The following is a 17,560-nucleotide window of genomic DNA, read 5'->3' on the forward strand; positions in this document are numbered from 1 at the left end:
GGTGCTGACTCAGCCAACCAGGTGTCAGGGCCTCCAGGGCTTAGGCCTGAGGACTGTTGAAGGGGACAGTATCCATGAAATAGAGAGAGGAACAAAGTGGGCCCAGAGTGTTCATTGGAGGAATGTGGAGGCAATCATAGAATTGCCCACAAAATGGGAGTCCAGATATGCCTGTTTTCCTCCTTCTGTGCTGCCTTCCAGGGACAAGGATTATTACATCATTTTATCCCTGAGCAGCAGGAGGCGGAGCTACGAAACGAGATTCACTACCTCTAGAGGTGACATCCTAGTGCCCAAGATGGAATCCCACATTGCAGAGGAGCTAGGAAGTTCCCGTCTTTCTGAGACATCTGCCAAGGTGGGTTATGTAGGGTTTGCCTGATCACTTCTCAACCTCACTCACCCCAATATTCCACCATCCACTCACATTAGGACCCCTCCCGTACTCCCAGCCCACCTTCAAGCTAATCGGGCACATTTTCCTACCCAGTTCCACACCAGGTCCATCAATTGACAGCCTCCCTACCACCACCCCCAATTCAAGCGAATTTATTATAAAAAGGGCACTTTTCTCTGCCAGGCACTTGGAGGGGAAAGGGGTATGGTTGAATGAGACAGAGCCACTACCCAGACAGAAGTCACAGCCCATGGGGGAGGTAGCTATGCAAATAATTACACGGAAGTAATAGAGGGGCAAGAGCTGTGCAGTGGGAGTCTTAGGCAAGTCACCTTGACTGTGGTGAGGAACGCATCTATGGGGAAGAAGGATCTGGGGTCGTGCCTGGATAAGCTATACAGAACCTCCATGCTAGTGGTTCTCAATCGTTAAGCAGGGGGAGTGTATCAGAATCACCAGGGTAGTAAGTTCCCAAATACACGTGCCTGCCGTCCCTGGAACTCTGACCTCTCTGGGAGAAAGGGGCGGGTGACAAGGAACGTGCAGACGTTTTGAAAAAATTCCCCAGGTCATTTTTGTCCCTTCCTCCCCTAGGACCAGCACTCTACACTCCTTGGAGACGCCGGGACATCTGGAGTCCGCCGGCAGCACCCACAGGAGAACAGCCCCGAGGTCAGCGGCTGGCACGTTACTATGGATACCCCGCGGTGGACGGACGCACGAGGCACACCCTCGTAACGTCACCCCAGAGATGCCCCCGGCAGTGGACGGAAGGCAATGCCCCACCTGCTCGGCCCCGCCCAGGCCTGGGGGTGGGGGGGCGGGCGGGCAGGCGGCTGTCTCCAATCACAGTTCCGGAAGGAGGAGGACCGAAAAGGCTTTCTCCAATCACAGCCTTAGACGAGATTGATGCGTCTTTCCGCCAATCGTCGCCGAGGCGCGAGGGGGTTGTCGGGATGGGGGCCGGAACCAACATGGAGCTCTCAATGGGATGAGGGTGAAGCTCTCGTTGCCGGCTGCTCCTGTAGTCACGTTCCATCATGTTGGTGCACTTATTTCGGGTCGGGATTCGGGGTGGCCCTGTCCCAGGCAGGCTGCTACCACCCCTCTGCTTCCAGACATTCTCGGCCGTCAGGTAAAAAGTGACAAACCTACTGGGAGCGCGGGCCGTTGGCCGGCTGGCCGTGCGTGGGGCCCGCCGGGAGTTGGAGTCTCGGGCTCGCGCGAGGCCTGCTGGAAGTTGTAGGCCGGCCCGGGGCGGGGGGGAGGGGTGGAATGTTACTCCTCAGGGCTTGGCCTCAGTTTTTTATAGTGAAGACCCAGGTGCCAGCAGGAGACTCGGTCGGTCTGTGTCTGTATGTGGGCTGGACGGAGGGCACACTCTGGGTCGGTGACCACGCTGGGTCCGTACTTCCCACCAGAGGGCGCCATGCCGCACAGGTGTTGAGCCTTGGGGTCGCCGCCGTTCCTGCCCCCGCTTCCTGTCCTCGTTCTTGGAATTGGTCTGGCAATCTGGACAGAAATTATTAGTGTCTAGAGACATTTAGTATTGGTGTTGCTCCTGAGATGCAGTATGAGCTGAACATAAATGCTTCCTAGATCTGGATACTTTCAGCAGAGGTAAAGTCAATCTAGAAACGCGTACATGTGTGTTTTTGTGTGTTCACTCTACGCATGGTTCAAAGAGAGAGAGATGCAGGTAGGAAACGAACGTGGACCCTGAAACTGCGACTCCAGTGTAAATGCTTTATGAGAAAGGACTGATTCCTTTCTCATCCTGGAGTGAATAACCTGCAGGCCAGCCAGGCAGCCGACTGGCAGTGGTGGGTCGATGTGAACTTGTGCCATTTGGATAGCCCATCTGATTGAAAGAGGGCAAGAGCTGGGCCAAGCTGCAGCTAGAAGTACCGTTGCTGGGAAGTAATCCTCCAGTTCTTGGCAGTGACCAAGCCCTGCTTAGAGTCTTAGTTTGGAGAAGATGAGAGAAGCTGGAAAGTAGCCATGGTGAATTGTTAAAAAGTTTGAAAACAGTCCAAAGAGTAAGGGTGTTAATATCGTTTAAACCAGAGAGAAACCCAGGGAAAGACGTCAAATAAGATCCAGGTATTTGTGTGTTCACAAGTGCAGTGTCTTTCAAACGTGCAAGTCACAGCAAGAGATCATAAAATGAATTTGGTGGGTCAGGATAATTTAGAAGTGCATATAAGGGGCGCCTGGGTGGCTCAGTGGGTTAAGCGTCTGCCTTCGGCTCAGGTCATGATCCTGGAGTCCCCGGATCAAGTCCCCCATGGGCCTTCCGGTTCAGTGGGGAGTCTGCTTCTCCCTCTGACCCTCCCCCGTCTCGGGCTTTCGCTCACACTTTCTCTCTCAAATAAATTAATAGTATCTTTAATAAAAAAATAGAAGTGAATATAATGGGCGTCTGTAGAGCCTGTGACTCTTGATCTCAGGGTCGTGAGTTCAAGTTCCAAAAAAAAGTGAATATAATAGAATACATGTGTAACAAATTAGGGAAAGTATTGTTTTGTGAAACATTCCAAATTTGTGTGACATGTTTATGATACTGGGTGGCAATGCACAACATCTCTCTTATTGTTGGCCTCAGTAAGTCTGAAACTGCAAACAGTGCAGTAGCAGGTCGGGTCAAATTTTTCTCTTCTGCATTTCTAAAGAGGGCATGCACTCAACAAACATAAGCATTTGCTGAACATCTGTTATGTACAAGAGTTTTGCTAAGTGCTGGGGATGCAATGTGAATAAGATAGAGCTTCCTGCCTCAAGGAATATAAAGTGTAATGGGGAAATTGGAAGCAGGGTGAGCTTCTCTGTCTAAAACTTAAGATAGACCTAAAGTACACAGTGGAAAACAAGACATAAAAACCAGGCAGGTGGAATGGGATGGAAGAAAGCATAACATAGAGGTGGTAAGAAGCCACCCAAGCCTCCCTGAAATTAGGGAAGGATTAGGTGGAGATGCGGCTAGGAGCATCTGAAAATACGAAAGACTGTCAGAGTAAAGGGAAAACCTCATTCTATTCGTTTTTTTAAAAGTCCCTCCCCATGAATAACGTCATTTGAATCTTTTTTTTTTTCAAAGGGAGTATTTTTCTTTTTTAAGATTTATTTATTTGAAAGAGCACACCCGCGAGTGGGGAGAGGGGCAGAGGGAGAAGGAGAGAGAATCCTCAAGCAGACTCCCCACCAAGCGTGGAGCCCAACTCGCAGGGCCCAACGCACAGGGCCCAACGCACGGGGCTTGATCCCAGGACCTTGAGATCATGACCTGAGTCAAAACCAAGAGTCAGCCGCTTGACTGTGCCACCCAGGCGCCCAACCTCATTTGAATCTTTGAGCATCCCGCCATGTACTCCTGGTCAGGTAACTTCTGCTTCTAACAAGCTCCCTGTAGCCAATCTTGTCCCTCTCCAGCCTTCTTCTCTCTGCTATGATCTTTTTTTTTTTTTTAAGATTTTATTAATTTATTTGACAGAGCAGCAGAGAGAGAGGCAGAAGCAGGCTTTCTGCTGAGCAGGGAGTCCGATGTGGACTTGATCCCAGGACCCTGGGATCATGACCTGAGCCAAAGGCAGACGCTTAACCACTTAACCAACTGAGCCACCCAGGCGTCCCTGCTCTGATCTTTAAGATGTAAATTTGATTATGTCATACCCCAGGCTAAACCACTCCCTACCATGGTCCCCGTTGCCCTCTAAAGTCCAGGTGTTCTGTGAGGATTGTGATGCCTGCCCCACTCACACTACCTCATGCCTCCTTTCCCTTGTATGCCAGGCTTCAGCTCCTCTGCTCCTGACATTTTCCATTCTTTCCTACCTGCAGCTGTTCCAGACACGCTTCCTGCTGCCTAGAGCTCTCCCCTACCCCGTCTACACACACACACCTACAGGCACACACACACCCTTCACTTGGCCAGCTCCTTCCCAGTCACCCTCGGTCTCATCAGGAAGGCCCTTCCCAGCTCCCTCAGACAGGAGGAGGAGCGCCCGCTCTGTGCTCCCTGGGGGCCCTGCCGTGCCCTTTCCACACTCAGCAAGCTTTGTCATTAGCTGCTTGTCCTCCCCACTAAAACCTAACTTCTGTGAGGGTACTTACTGGGTCTGTCCCGTTTGCCTCCGTTCCCAGTGCCCTGCGGCAGAGCACTGGCATCCAGTAGGCACTGAACCCGACATTGCCGTGGATCCATATGGAAACTGCAGAACACAGAAGGTGATTTTGGCCTATCTGAGGTGACAAGATCTATTATTTGGACTTTTATTTCTTTTTTTCTCCTTCAGCTGATAGGGAGTATGTTGTCATATAAGCCCTCAAGGCCTGGGAGGAGCCAGGGTGAGGGGTGCAAGGAGCACTGACCGGCGGGCCGAAGACTTGGGGCCGGTCCAGGCCCTGTCACACACAGCCTTGGGCACCGCACACATGGCAGAGTAGAACAAGCCTGGATTCTGGAATCGGGGGTCTCCTCTTGTCCCCGTTCTGCTGCTGGGGGACAAAGTATTCCAGCTCTCTCAGCCCCCATGACATTTTCTTTTATCAAGTGAGAGTAAGGGCATCTCCCTCCCAGGGAACGGAGGATCAAATGCAGCAGGCCATGGATTGGGGAGGTGGGGGCCGCACCTGCCAGGCCGGCCACTGCAAGCAAGCACGGAGCCGGGTTCAGGGGAGGTGCTCGCCCTCTCTCGCCTCTCCGAGCCGGATTCCCTCGGGACTTCTGCGTCCTCATCTGGAAAAGGAGCGCCTGTAGACGAGCTGCCATCCAAAGTGATGTCCTGCGATCAGAAGGAGCATGGGTTGGAGACAGTCACTGACCAGAGGGGCCCGTGGAGGCCGAGAAGGCCCCGCTGTGTGACGTCACAGGGAGAACACCTCTCCAGCCTGATTACCGGCTGCTGTCTTCTCCTGCCGCTCCTTGGCCTGTTTGTGTTCCTCTCAGAAACTGAGGTTGCCAAAGAACAGCCCTCGGAAAGGCAGCACAGGACCCTATGGAAGAGGTGCTGTCCGGAGGGCTCAGCCCGGAGCTGGGCTGCTGTATTGTTCCTTTGAGGGACAGTCAGGGCCTCGAGCCATCGATGCTGTTCTCTCCCCACAGGTCCTCTCACGGCCGCCACGGCTCCTCCCTCCTCAGGGCTGTGGCCCAGCTGAGGTCCCAGCTCCGGGCCCACCTCCTTCAAGCGCCTCCAGCCCCCAGGCAAAGACCCTCTGCCTGGCGCTGGGTTGGGGGCATCCTTCTGGGCCCTGTGGTGTGGAGTAAGTGCCCCCGCCTCGGCCTTGTGGCACTGTGTGAGGCGGAAGAGGCCCCTCCTGCCTGCTCCAGACCTCATGTTGGGGAGTCCCGCTTTAACTGGAAGCTCTTCTGGCAGTTTCTGCGCCCCCACCTGCTGGTCCTGGGGGCAGCCATCGTGGTGAGATGCCCCTCTCCTTTCCCCCACCTCAGGGACAGGAGAGGAGCCAGTCAAGGGTTTGCAAGCTGCATGGGGACGACTTGTCTGCCTCACCAAGTCTCAGAATAGGCCTCAGGAAGTGCAAGGGCTGGCTGGCTTCGGGGGACTGGAAGCCAAGGGTTACCAGGATATCCTGCACAGAGCAGCTGGGTGTGCAGGGTACAGGGGTCCCCTGGGGCTGGCAGCCTGGGTTTTAACTCAACTGTCTCAAAGAAACACAGAAGTAGCCAAAGCAGGAACCGCTGCAGGGGAGGGAGGGCCGGGGTCAGGGCCACGGATGGGAAAGAAGATGGTCCCTTCTAAAGGTCTGCCCCCACCCCCCCCAAGCTGGCGCTGGGTGCGGCCCTGGTGAATGTGCAGATCCCCCTGCTTCTGGGCCAGCTGGTGGAGATCGTGGCCAAGTACACGAGGGATCATGTGGGGAGCTTCCTGACTGAGTCCCGGCATCTCAGCACCTACCTGCTCATCCTCTATGGCGTTCAGGTACGGCAGGAGGGAGGGCCTGGGGGCACCCAGAGGAGCCGCTCAGGCGCCCCTGAGTGCCCCGGCCTCTCTCCCAGGGGCTGTTGACCTTCGGGTACCTGGTGCTGCTGTCCCGCATTGGCGAGCGCATGGCCGTGGACATGAGGAGGGCCCTCTTCAGCAACCTGCTCCAGTACTGCTGGCTACAGGGTGTGGGTGGGGGTGACTGGTGGCGCGGAGGTGGGGCGGCTCATCCTGAACTCATGTCTCCCTCTTTTCCCTGACCTCCTGTGCCCTTGACCTGCCATCAGGCAAGATATTGCTTTCTTTGATGCTAAAAAGACAGGGCAGCTGGTGAGCCGGTTGACAACTGATGTGCAGGAGTTTAAATCATCTTTCAAACTCGTCATCTCCCAGGTCAGTTCCCCAGGTCCCCCTGTGTGTACACGCACACGCACACACGCACACCGTCTAGTGTAGACACACCAGGCGCGCCCCGTCCCGCCTTGCTGCTGGGCCCTGAGCCTAGGCTCACACCGAGTGAAGAGCCTGCCATCTGGTGAGGGTGTGGGTGAGGGAATGGGGAAGTTCACGGAAGGGCGGTGCCGTGGCATTGTCCAAGGTCAGGACAGGCTGTTTCTCCTGTTCTGAAATTCTACCTCCCCGGAAAAACCTTCCCAAGGACTCGGACAAGAGCCTTTCCTGGACCAGCTTGCCAAGAGCAAAGTCGCCCTGGCCTGCCGTGGCCCCGGAATGCCTGGCATGCCGGCAGGTGTTACAGAGGAGGGGTGAAAGCTTTTGACTGTATTGCGAATGTCCCACCCTCCTCCACCCACACTGTCACCGTGGCTGCTGGGTCGTGCCGGACCACTGGCCCATAGCAGTCCCTGGATGACGTTCCGACTCAATTCTTTTTGTTCGGTTCCTTGAGCAAAAACCAAAGCCACCTGGGATTTGTGGGGGGAAGGGTGCCGTGGTCCTTAGGCAGCCACCCCCAGCCCTCTCGGGCCTGCTAGGAGAGAAAGGGTTCCGTTTTATGACGTGGTGGCCTGCCATTTGGCCTCCCGGAGCTCAGGCCTAGGGCCTTGGCCTTGCGCGGGTAACGCCGTGGGCAGCAGAGCCCTGGCGAGGGGCCCCGGCAGGATGCTGTTGCCAACCTGCCTCCGGCCGCAGGGCCTGCGGAGCTGCACCCAGGTGGCCGGCTGCCTGGGGTCCCTGTCCGTGCTGTGCCCCCGCCTCACGCTGCTGCTGCTGCTGGCCACACCCCCCCTCGTGGGAGTCGGCACCCTGATGGGCTCAGCTCTCCGACAGTTGTCTCGCCAGTGTCAGGAGCAGGTACTGGTGTTGCTGCCCGTGCTCCTCACCTGCCCCACGCCTTGCCGCCCTGCCCTCCGTCCCCAGCTCCGACCTCGCTCTCTACTTCCGGCACTCCTTGTAGGTTGCCAGGGCAACGGGCGTAGCGGATGAGGCCCTGGGCAACATTCGGACTGTGCGGGCCTTCGCCATGGAGCACCGAGAAGAGGAGTGAGTCCCAGACGGGGAAGGACTTGAAGCAGGGAGGACTCCCCGAACGCACCCCACCAGCCCTGCCACCCTGCCCTGGCTGCCTCCTGACGGCCGGGCCTGGCCTCTCTCCCCAGACGCTACGGAGCGGAGCTGGAGGAGTCCCGCTGCAAGGCGGAGGAGCTGGGCCGAGGCATCGCCTTGTTCCAAGGGCTCTCCAACATCGCCTTCAACTGTGAGTGAGCAAGTCTCCCCCGCCCCGGGGCGTGGGAGCACCCAGTAAGGGCTGGGGATGAGCGTGGAGTAGCGAAGGATGGTCCCAGCAAGGCAGGCAAGGAACAGCTCCCCGTGTGCTTGATGTCCTTCAGATGTCTGCCCAGTGCCATCTGCCCGAGCGGGCCCCCCCCCCGCCCCGCCTCACGCCTCGTTGCCAAATGAAGAAACAAAGGCAGACACCACTGAAGTGACTTGGTGACGTTTCAGTCAGTCGGAGGCACAGCAGGGACTGGAACTGGAGTCCAACACCTGGGTTGGGCTCTGTCCTCAGCTCCTAGTCACTTCTTGCTAACCACCTGGCCCTTTCCCCTGTGCAGGCATGGTCTTGGGCACCCTGTTTATTGGGGGCTCCCTCGTGGCTGGACAGCAGCTGACAGGGGGAGACCTCATGTCCTTCCTGGTGGCCTCCCAGACGGTGCAGAGGTGAGTGCGAGGCTGTTCCCGTCCTGGAGGAGCCCTGCTGGGTCATGGGACGGGGAGGTGGCAGCCTGCTCTGGGGACTGCTGCCCAGCCCCTGGCCGCCCAGTTTCCTCAGGGAAGCACGCACCGAGGGGAGGGCTCCCTGCAGCCTCCTGCCCTGACCGGAAGCTCGGGAATGCGGCTGTCCTCTTTGGCTGCCTAAACGGCTCAGAAGTGCCCGTGACAGCTTTTCTTAAAAAATGGGTAATTGTGGTAAAATACACGTAACGGAAAATGTACCATCTTGACCAGTTTTCAGCGCAGACGTTAGTCGCGTTCTGCGCACGTCACGCCGCTCTCGGTCGCCAGCACTCCTTTCATGCTGCAGACCTGAAGCGCCGGGCCCATTAACCACTAGGGCCCCTGACACCCTCTGGCTCTGTGCTCAGCCCGCTCTGGGTCCCTCCCGTAAGTGCGACCACACAGCGCCTGTCCTTCTGTGACGGGCCTAGTTCACTGAGCGCAGTATCTCCCAGGTGCATCCGTGGCCCAGCCCGCAGCAGGACTGTCTGCCTTGTTAAGGCTGAGTAGGAGTCCATGTGTGGATAGACCACCTTTGACTCGCTCCTTAAGAGCTCCCCTGCTGTCCTCTGCCTGACCTTCCCAGGGATAAGAAGCTCGCCCCCTCTCCTGCCCTGCCCACCCTGGAGCTCAGTGCGTTCGTGGCTCTGAGGTCGGCCTGCTCCGCTGGGCCTGTCTGCCCAGAGCTCTCGGTTCCCTTTGTTCAACACCCCCAAGGCCTCCCCGTCCCTTTCTCTTCTGAGCTAACCATGAGCAGTTCCTGCTGCCATTTCTCATCCCTTTGTCTCCCCAACACGCTGTGTATAAAAGTACATAAAGCACAAATAGATGTTAGGATAAATAATCGAAGAGCGAACATGCTATAATAAGTCCCTGCAGGAAAAAAAAAATATATAAATAAATCACTGAAGAGTAGGGCCCGGCGTTACTGTCAACCACGTCAAGAAAGTACAGTATCACCCCAGACACCCCTCTGTGCCCCTTCCCCAATGGCGTCTGATTCTCATGGCACGCGTGGCCGGGCTGTGCTCCGTGTCTCACCACGACGTGTTCGACAGCCTCCCTCACCATCAGTCTCCTCATTGTCCCAGGTAGAGTGGAGCCCATCCCAAGACTCCCCCACCCTCGGCCCCATTTTTGTCCGGGGCTTCCTAACATGAGCCCGTTCAGACCTTCTCTGAAGTTCAGACCCTAGGCGGCCTCATCCTTCCTCCAGCCTGGGGACTAGGAAGCTCTTGACTGTTGTAGAGATGGGACTTGGCACCAACCCCAGACGGAGCCCTGGCCTCTTGCTCTTGTCCCGAAGACCCTGATGAACCCCACTGGTTCTGTTCATACAGTCACCACATGGCCTTCCACGGTGTGGGCCCTCCAGGGGCAGTGGTGGGAAAGTCTCCCTTTCCCTACACCTCCCAAACCTGGCCCTCCTCCTTCAGGCCCCGCCTTCCCCTGGGACCCCACGTGCCCCTGTGGCCTGAGTTCAGACCCTTTCCTTTCCTCCCCACTGCGCTGCCTCGCCAGTTAGCAGAGCTTTATTACAAACGGGAAAGCCTAGGGAGTCCGTCTCTACTACCTCTCTCTCGGGCTGCCTAGAGGGAGCTGCTCCCACAGCCACAGGCCTTAGGCCCGTCCTTCAGTTGCCTATCACCATATGGACATTCTTCACCACCCACTTTAGAGGAATTAGGTCTAGTTTATTAAGGAGGCTGGTGTATTTCCTCCTGGGGTCCCGCAGGGGAAGGGAGGGGGGAGAGGGAGCCTCAACCTGTAGACCCCATTCTAGGTGTTCTTTTTGTGGCACCGGGTCTCTGGAGGAGATGGGGAGGCATCCAGATGGACCCCAGTCAGGGTCAGGCCGCCTGGTCTGCATCCAGGCCTGGGCCCTACTGGGAGTGGGCCGCCTCCCCGCCAGGCCTCTTAGGAGAGCCAAGGCCTGCCTTCTGAGCCCTCTCTGAGAGTAAGGGCATCTCACACACCACCGAGTCATGGGCATCTGGTTTTTGGTTGCTGCTGGGCACCGCTGCCAGGCCCTAATGGCTTCCAGATCTCTGGTGGAGGATGTTCTCCCTTCTTGGCCACGGGGAGCTCGTTGTCCTGGCTCTTCCTTGCTCGATGCCTCTGCACTCACGGTGGCCAATGCCGCTAGCTCGCTGCGCCCGCCAGAACCACTTCCTTGCAGGCTCCTCCCCCTCCTCACCCCTGGTGCTTGGAAGAAGTGACTTTCCTCTTCAAGAGAGTCAGTCTTTCCTGTTCGGGAAGGACCTGCAAGCACACTCACAGATGCACGCCCTGTCGCGGCCTGGCCAGCCCAGTCAGGGGCTGGTGACTGAGAAGCATGACTCACCTTCCAGCAGCCACAGCCCCGCAGGGCAGAGGAGGCAACCTCTGGACAGAGCACGCGCGCGCCGTGCCTAATTACGCGGGGCCGGCCCCCACACTAAGGTGTCTCTGGAGTTTTTGTCTTGGGGCCCCCCCAGCGTTCCCGCTCCCCCACCCCCACCCCACACATGGTCCAGTGGCTTCGGTTTTCTTCCTGTGAAGGGATTCACATCCGTGTTTCCACCTTCATTAGCCCTTGCTCCCCCAGGAGTCCCTCGCGCCAGAGCTGGCCTCGGCCTACGGCGTGGGCACCCTCCCTCCTGTTCCGGGAGCCAGCCTTCATGCTGCGGCAGCACGGAGTCCAGCCCCACAGCTCTGTGCCTGCTTGCTGCAGCTGTCTCCCTGGAGCCCCCTCCTGCGGCCCCTGACAGTTGTCAGCTTCATCTGGCTGAGGAGAACGAGATGACGTGGCTCCCAGGAGAAGCGACTTGCCAGCGAACTACCTAGCGTTGCCGGAGCCCAGGGCTGCCGCCGTCGCAGACGGCAGGAGCGTTGTCAGGCTTCACCTTCAGGCTGCTTGTTTCCGAGCCTCAGCCAGCATGTCTCCCGCCGCCTCCAGAGTGCAGCTGAGACCCATAACCCTCCCCTCTGGCGCCGGTCTTCTCTCGGGCTCTTTTTCAACCTTTCTCTCCTCCCCGCAGGTCCATGGCCAACCTCTCTGTCCTGTTTGGCCAGGTGAGTGGCAGTCGGGGGGCGGGCCCCAGGGTGTGGACATGGGATCTGGGCTGGAGTCGTGTCAGCAGCATCACCTGTGTGCTGGGGGAACAGGTGTCGGGTGGAGGGGACACCCCAAGCCCCTCCCCTGACTGCGTTTGGGAGTCCAGGAAGACTTCCTTCCCTCGGACCCCAGCCCTCCCTCACCGCAGACTTCAACCCCCTCCCCAGGTGGTGCGGGGGCTCAGCGCGGGGGCCCGGGTCTTTGAGTACATGACTCTGAGCCCGTGCATCCCACTGTCTGGGGGCTGCTGCGTCCCCCGAGAGCATCTGCGTGGGGCCATCACATTCCACAATGTCTCCTTCAGGTCAGCATTGGCGGGCGGGGGCAGGGTCGTTCCCTTTGGGCTGAGGACCTGCGGGTCAATGTCTCCCCGTAATCAAGTCCCCCTCAGGGTCCAGTGGAGACTGGAGGAGGGGCGGGGAACCTGGTCTGACTGAGGGTCTCTCTTGGCTCCTCCCAGTTACCCCTGCCGCCCCGGCTTCCCGGTGCTGCGGGACTTCACCCTCACCCTGCCCCCTGGCAAGATCGTGGCCCTCGTGGGCCAGTCCGGCGGAGGTGAGAGGAACCCACCACCCTCCCACCCTATGACTTATGGGACCTCACCAGGGGTCCCCCTTTCCTGGCATGATGTCCCTAACCACCCCATCTCCCCGACCCCAATTCCCCAGGAAAGACCACCGTGGCTTCCCTGCTCGAGCGCTTCTACGACCCCACGGCGGGCGTAGTGACACTGGATGGACGGGACCTGCGTACCCTTGATCCCTCCTGGCTCCGGGGCCAGGTCATCGGCTTCATCAGCCAGGTTGGGGAGGGGAGGCTTACCTCTCTGCGCAGGCTCACCTAGGTCGTGTGTCTGTAACCTCCCAGACCCTGCCCCTTCCTTCCCACCCCCGTCACCCCCTGTTCTCTTTGGCGGGGCGGGGGCGGGAGGGCTCTGGCCTTCTTCACTGGTCCCCCAGTGGTCAGGGGACCTGAGGCTTCCCCATGCCAGCCCACCGCAGCTCTGTCCTTGTCTCCAGGGTAGGAAATCTGCTCCTCGACTAAAGCCATCCAAGCAGGTGGGGTGGGAGGCTGTTTGAGGATCTCTGGGTTCTCTGACAAACCTGTAGTGTCCAAAAGGTCTAGAGACCCCTGCCCCCCCTACTAAGCAAGGCCCCACGGCCCCACCCTGAAGCCCTCAGCCCTGCCCCTTTCCCTCTGTTTGAGGTGGTGCTGCCAAGCGAGTGTCTGCCTTCCCCCCTCTGAGTGGATAAAGAGGGCACCCTCACCTCCAACCGCTGCAGGAGAAAGCCCAGAGTACAGACCCCCTCTCTCCCTCTCTCTCCAGAGAGGAGGGGCTTGGCCAGGCCAGCTGGCCTTGCTCTCCCAGCCACCTTCCCAACCCACTCCTGAGGGACCCTGTGCCTTGCAGGGAGCTCGGCCTCTCCCCACTTTGTTAGATCTCTGTTCTTACTTGACTCGTAACTGTGAACTGCCCCTACTTGCTCTCCAAGAGGGCAGTTCTGGTGTAGCTGAAATCACCTTTCCCAACGTACGCCTGTGGGGTTTGGGTCAAAGTCAGAATGTTCCATGTGGAGCCCCCACCTGCAGGAGCCAGTCCTGTTTGGAACAACAATCATGGAGAACATCCGCTTTGGGAAGCTGGGAGCCACAGATGAAGAAGTTTATGCTGCTGCCCGGGAAGCCAGCGCCCACGAGTTCATCACCAGCTTTCCAGAGGGTTACAACACCCTCGTCGGTGAGGCCCGGGGACGGCGTCCTGCTTGGGTCTGCAGGGCCCACGGCGTGAGCATCCGGGGGGGCAGGAACAGAGACCTGGCATCAGGGAAGACTGGACCCGTGGCCTAGGTGGGTGGACCCGCTTCTGTGGTCCCGCCACACACAGGCTGCAGAGACGGGGACGCCACAGGGAGTACACGTACCAGACCCGGCCAGGGACACAAGGAATCCGTGGTGTTGGGAACCGTTCAGAGCTTGCCAGGGGCCCCCACATCCTAAGACCCAGCCAGAAGCACGGTATTATTGCCTCGAAATTCCTTGTGCTTCTGGCTCCCGTGTCATTCCTGCCTTTTATTCCTTAATTTGAAAATGTGTCTGTCCGGTTACCCATGGGGCTTGAGGTGGCTGAATTGGGTCTCCCTTCTGACTTAGCCAGGAAAGGGCTTAGGTGGTTCTGGAACATTGAAATATCACAGCCTCACACTAGAATATTCACATCACAGCGGACAGCTGTGTGCATTCATCTCAGGGGTCTTTTTTTCAACCTTCGGGGCCAGGTTTTTCATCCAGAGTCTTGGCTCTGTTACAGAATGTTCTAGTACGTGTCAAGGTGTAGGCACAGCTAAGGTTTTCAGCTCTTCTTGAAACTTAGGCCTCAGTCTAGCTGAGCTTCAGCCCTGCCAAGCGGCACCCCCCACCCCGTCTTTAGCCATTGTTCACGTTCTGTTGCGGATCCAGCCGATTCTGCTCACTGCTCAGACTCCACGCTACCCTGAGGAGAGGAGCTGTCCCCACACCTCTCTAGAGCGGCACCTTCCTTATACCTCTGACCCCAGCACACGCCCAGGCCGAACTGCGGCCCATCTGCCCCCACCGGTCTCTGACTGCTGTCATCATGGTGCTCTCTTTAGCTCCCAGGCTGCCGCCTCTGCTGTTTTTTGTGGACATGGTGGACCCCAAGGGTGGTCTTCCCAAAATGTGCCGTGGCAGGCCGTCACCCCACTCCAGGGCCCACATGCGGGTCCTGGACATCCCCCTGGCAGCGGAGACCCAGCGGGCCAGGGCAGGGCGGGCCCCGGCCCGGCTCGGAGACCCTGCCGTGGTATGGGAGGGGCACACGGCGACTCTGGGGTGCACCGAGTCCCACGCGTGCGCAGCTCCTGCTGTCTGGTGGGAGAGCGTTCGTGCATTTGCACAGGGCTATGGGATCAGGATGCTGAGGAATCAGAGGCAGGACAAATGTGCACGGTGCCAGTTGCCGGGGGGCGCGCCTGAGGGTCCAGATGGGAAGTTTCAGACGGCCCTGGCCCCCCCTTCATGAAGATCGCTTTAGCCCCTGCCCTGTCGTGTTCCCCCCCAGGTGAGCGGGGCGCAACCCTGTCTGGCGGCCAGAAGCAGCGCCTCGCCATCGCCCGCGCCCTCATCAAGCAGCCCGCGGTGCTGATCCTGGATGAGGCGACCAGCGCACTAGACTCGGAGTCCGAGCGGGTGGTGCAGGAGGCCCTGGACCGCGCCAGCGCCGGCCGCACGGTGCTTGTCATCGCCCACCGGCTCAGCACCGTGCGTGGGGCCCACCACATCGTTGTCATGGCCCATGGCCAAGTCTGTGAGGTCAGCTGGGGGCCGGGCAGCGGCTCGGTGGGTTGGGACAGCTTCAGCCATGGACAGAGTGGAGAGCATGGCTCAGCTGAGCCATGGGAGGTTCTGGCCTGGTCCTGGGGGCCTGGGGCCATATTCTGGAAGCAGCACTCTGTGTGGATTCAGGAGCTCCTGCCCTAGTCTTTCAGAGCCTGTTTCTTCCTCTGTCCCATGGGGATAGTCGAGCTACGTCATGGCTCCCAGGACCAAAGGGAAAGGACTCAGGGAAGTGTAAAGTGCTGAACAGAAGGGCCTAGGGGCCAAGGTACAGAGGAGGCAGTACCAGGGACCCTGATCGGGGGCCGGCCAGGAGCAGCTCTCCAGAGGTTGGGTCTGCAGCAAGGCCGGGGGGGTGGGGGGCTGCATGGGGCCTGGCTCCCATTCACGTAAAAGCTGGAGTCTGGACTCTAAGGGAGATAGAAGGATTCAGATGCTCTTCCAAAATCCGGCCAAGCTGACAGGTGGCGCTAACAAATACAGACGTGCCAGTGGCTATCTGTAACAAGCTGTGTTCGGGTTCGTAGAGTCCCCAGAAGGGACGTTAGCTTAGGAGACAGTGAGCCCAACGGCTGATAAGAAGGCAGCCCACCTAGGGCTCTGGACTGGGTTGGTGTGATCACCTGCACCTCCTTCCTCTCTCCAGGTGGGGACCCATGAAGAGCTTCTGAAGAAGGGCGGCCTGTATGCAGAGCTAATCCGGAGACAGGCCCTGGATGCCCCAGCTCCCGAGGTGCCCAGAGGCCCCAGGAACCGCCACCCCAGGTCCTGAGAGCAGCTGTCTGAGGTCTGGTCACTGCTGAGCTTTGGTGCCCAGGGCCGAGGCTCAGCTCCGGGAGCACCCGGGGACCAAGCACCCAGGATGGCCAGTGTGCCGGGGTGCAGGCTGCTGCTGCCCCCACCTGCTCACAATGAGCCCTGGGCCTAGCGCTGCAGTGGGGGAGGTTGGGACTGCTCCCATCCACGCACCCCTCCTTCCGCCAGGCTGCCTCCCTCCTGCAAGAGCCAGGAATCACTGGACTGCATAGAGGAGGAGTCAGAGTCCCCAGGCCCCTGCTCTGTTTCCTCCCTCTGCCCAGACCCTCCCGACCCCCCTCAGGAACCCTGCCAAGTCTCCCCTCTACCTGATAGCCTAAAGCTGTGCGGGCCCAGCTCCAGTCAGGCACAGGGAGTGGGAATGGGAGTTCACACTAGCTTGGCCCACACCCATGCCAGGAGCTCACCTTCCTGGACCCTGCCTCCCCACTCCTCTGTCCCCACTGTCTCTCTGAGCCGTGGGAGAAGGAGCCCACCTTTTGGACCAGCCCCTCGAACCCACAGTCCCCATCCCGAGAACAGCTTCCCTTCCTTCCGTTAAGGACGGTCCTTCTTCTAGATTTCATCCCCATCCCCTACGCCTCCATCCAGCAGAACAGGTGGCTTGGGACACTTGCCCCTGGCCCTTGGGAAAGGGGTAGGAGGGGCGGGGCATGCCATGGTCTATTCTACAAGGAGCTTCCGGCTTACCAGGCTGTCGTACCGCTGCCCCGGTCCCATGCACCTGGACTCTGTCACCCATGAGATTGTGGGCAGCACCCCCCCCCCCCCCCGCTCTGAAGGAGACGAAGGAAAAGCCGACACATACCCCAAACTCCAGCTGCACGGGTCATACGGTGCTAACAGTTACCAAATTGCAAGGGAGAAGTTAAAACTTAGCCCCCAGGCTGACAAAATACAAAATCAGCTGGCTTTATACTGTGGATTTATCCAAGGGCAAGGCCCTGTTTCCGGGGCGGCCGCGATGCGTAGGACAAGCAGTCAGCAGTGGCTCAGGTGTGCGGAGCTGGCGCTGAGTCCCTCCAGCCTCTTCCGGGTGTGGTTTAGGACGAGATGCTACTTTGGGGACAAAGCACCTGAAATGTCCCAGGGCCGCCGCCACCCTGGTGTGATATCCTGCTTCCTTACCGAGCAGAGGTCACATGCCAGGGCAGCCACAGGCCAAGAAGTGGAGCGCGGGCTCGGGGGGGTTTTGCCACCGAACACCTCCCGAGTAATGCAGCCCGGCGCCAGCCTCAGCTCCCTAGCCAAGTCCGCAACGGCCTGTCTCACCGCTCCTTCAAGGGAGAGGCAGCCGAGGCGAGCTCCTGCTCCGCCAGCTCCAGCCCCAGCTGCCCAGAGAAAATTCCGGGTCTCTGCTGACCTCTTCAGGGGGCCTCTCCCAATCCTGCCACACACACACACACCCCGCCCCGCTAGGGAAGTAGTGCGATCTGTGGGAGCCCGGGGCTGGGAGGCTGGAAGGCTGTGCGGCCGGCCTCACGCTCGTCGTGCAGCCTCAGCCTCAACCTTGCCTCCTGCCACTATTCACCACGGGCCACAAGCCTGCAGTACTTCGTCCTGAGAGCGGGGCGCGCCTGGGGGCGCAGTTGATTGAGTGTCTGACTCCGGGTTTCAGCTCAGGTCCTGATCTTGGGGTCCTGGGATCGAGCCCCACGTCAGACTCCACACTCAGTGCGGAGTCGGCTTGAGAGTCTCTCCTGCTCCTTCTGCACCTCCCAC

The 17,560-nt window shown here is 58.9% G+C and overlaps 1 protein-coding gene across 7 annotated transcripts; it reads left to right on the forward strand.

Moving 5' to 3' along the window:
* Positions 1-165: 165 nt before the first annotated feature.
* Positions 166-15,822, forward strand: ABCB8 (ATP binding cassette subfamily B member 8). Of its 7 annotated transcripts, XM_027574584.2 has the most exons (18): positions 166-358; positions 992-1,069; positions 4,690-5,400; positions 5,499-5,811; positions 6,178-6,333; positions 6,411-6,505; positions 6,624-6,729; positions 7,486-7,647; positions 7,751-7,836; positions 7,953-8,050; positions 8,409-8,514; positions 11,592-11,625; positions 11,836-11,972; positions 12,129-12,223; positions 12,337-12,470; positions 13,259-13,406; positions 14,748-14,998; positions 15,669-15,822. In XM_027574584.2, exons 3-18 carry the CDS (start codon positions 5,174-5,176, stop codon positions 15,792-15,794), a joined length of 2,274 nt encoding a protein of 757 aa, XP_027430385.2. In that variant the 5' UTR covers positions 166-358; positions 992-1,069; positions 4,690-5,173; the 3' UTR covers positions 15,795-15,822. The 7 variants fall into 7 exon arrangements, with proteins under 7 accessions (XP_027430385.2, XP_027430386.2, XP_027430382.2 ...); XM_027574585.2 differs by lacking the exons at positions 166-358; positions 992-1,069; positions 4,690-5,400 and adding exons at positions 1,248-1,532; positions 4,538-4,641 and having other exon boundaries at positions 7,624-7,647; XM_027574581.2 differs by lacking the exons at positions 166-358; positions 992-1,069; positions 4,690-5,400 and adding exons at positions 1,251-1,532; positions 4,538-4,641.
* Positions 15,823-17,560: the final 1,738 nt, after the last annotated feature.

Source organism: Zalophus californianus, chromosome 12, assembly GCF_009762305.2.
Source record: "Zalophus californianus isolate mZalCal1 chromosome 12, mZalCal1.pri.v2, whole genome shotgun sequence".
Lineage (NCBI taxonomy): Eukaryota > Metazoa > Chordata > Mammalia > Carnivora > Otariidae > Zalophus > Zalophus californianus.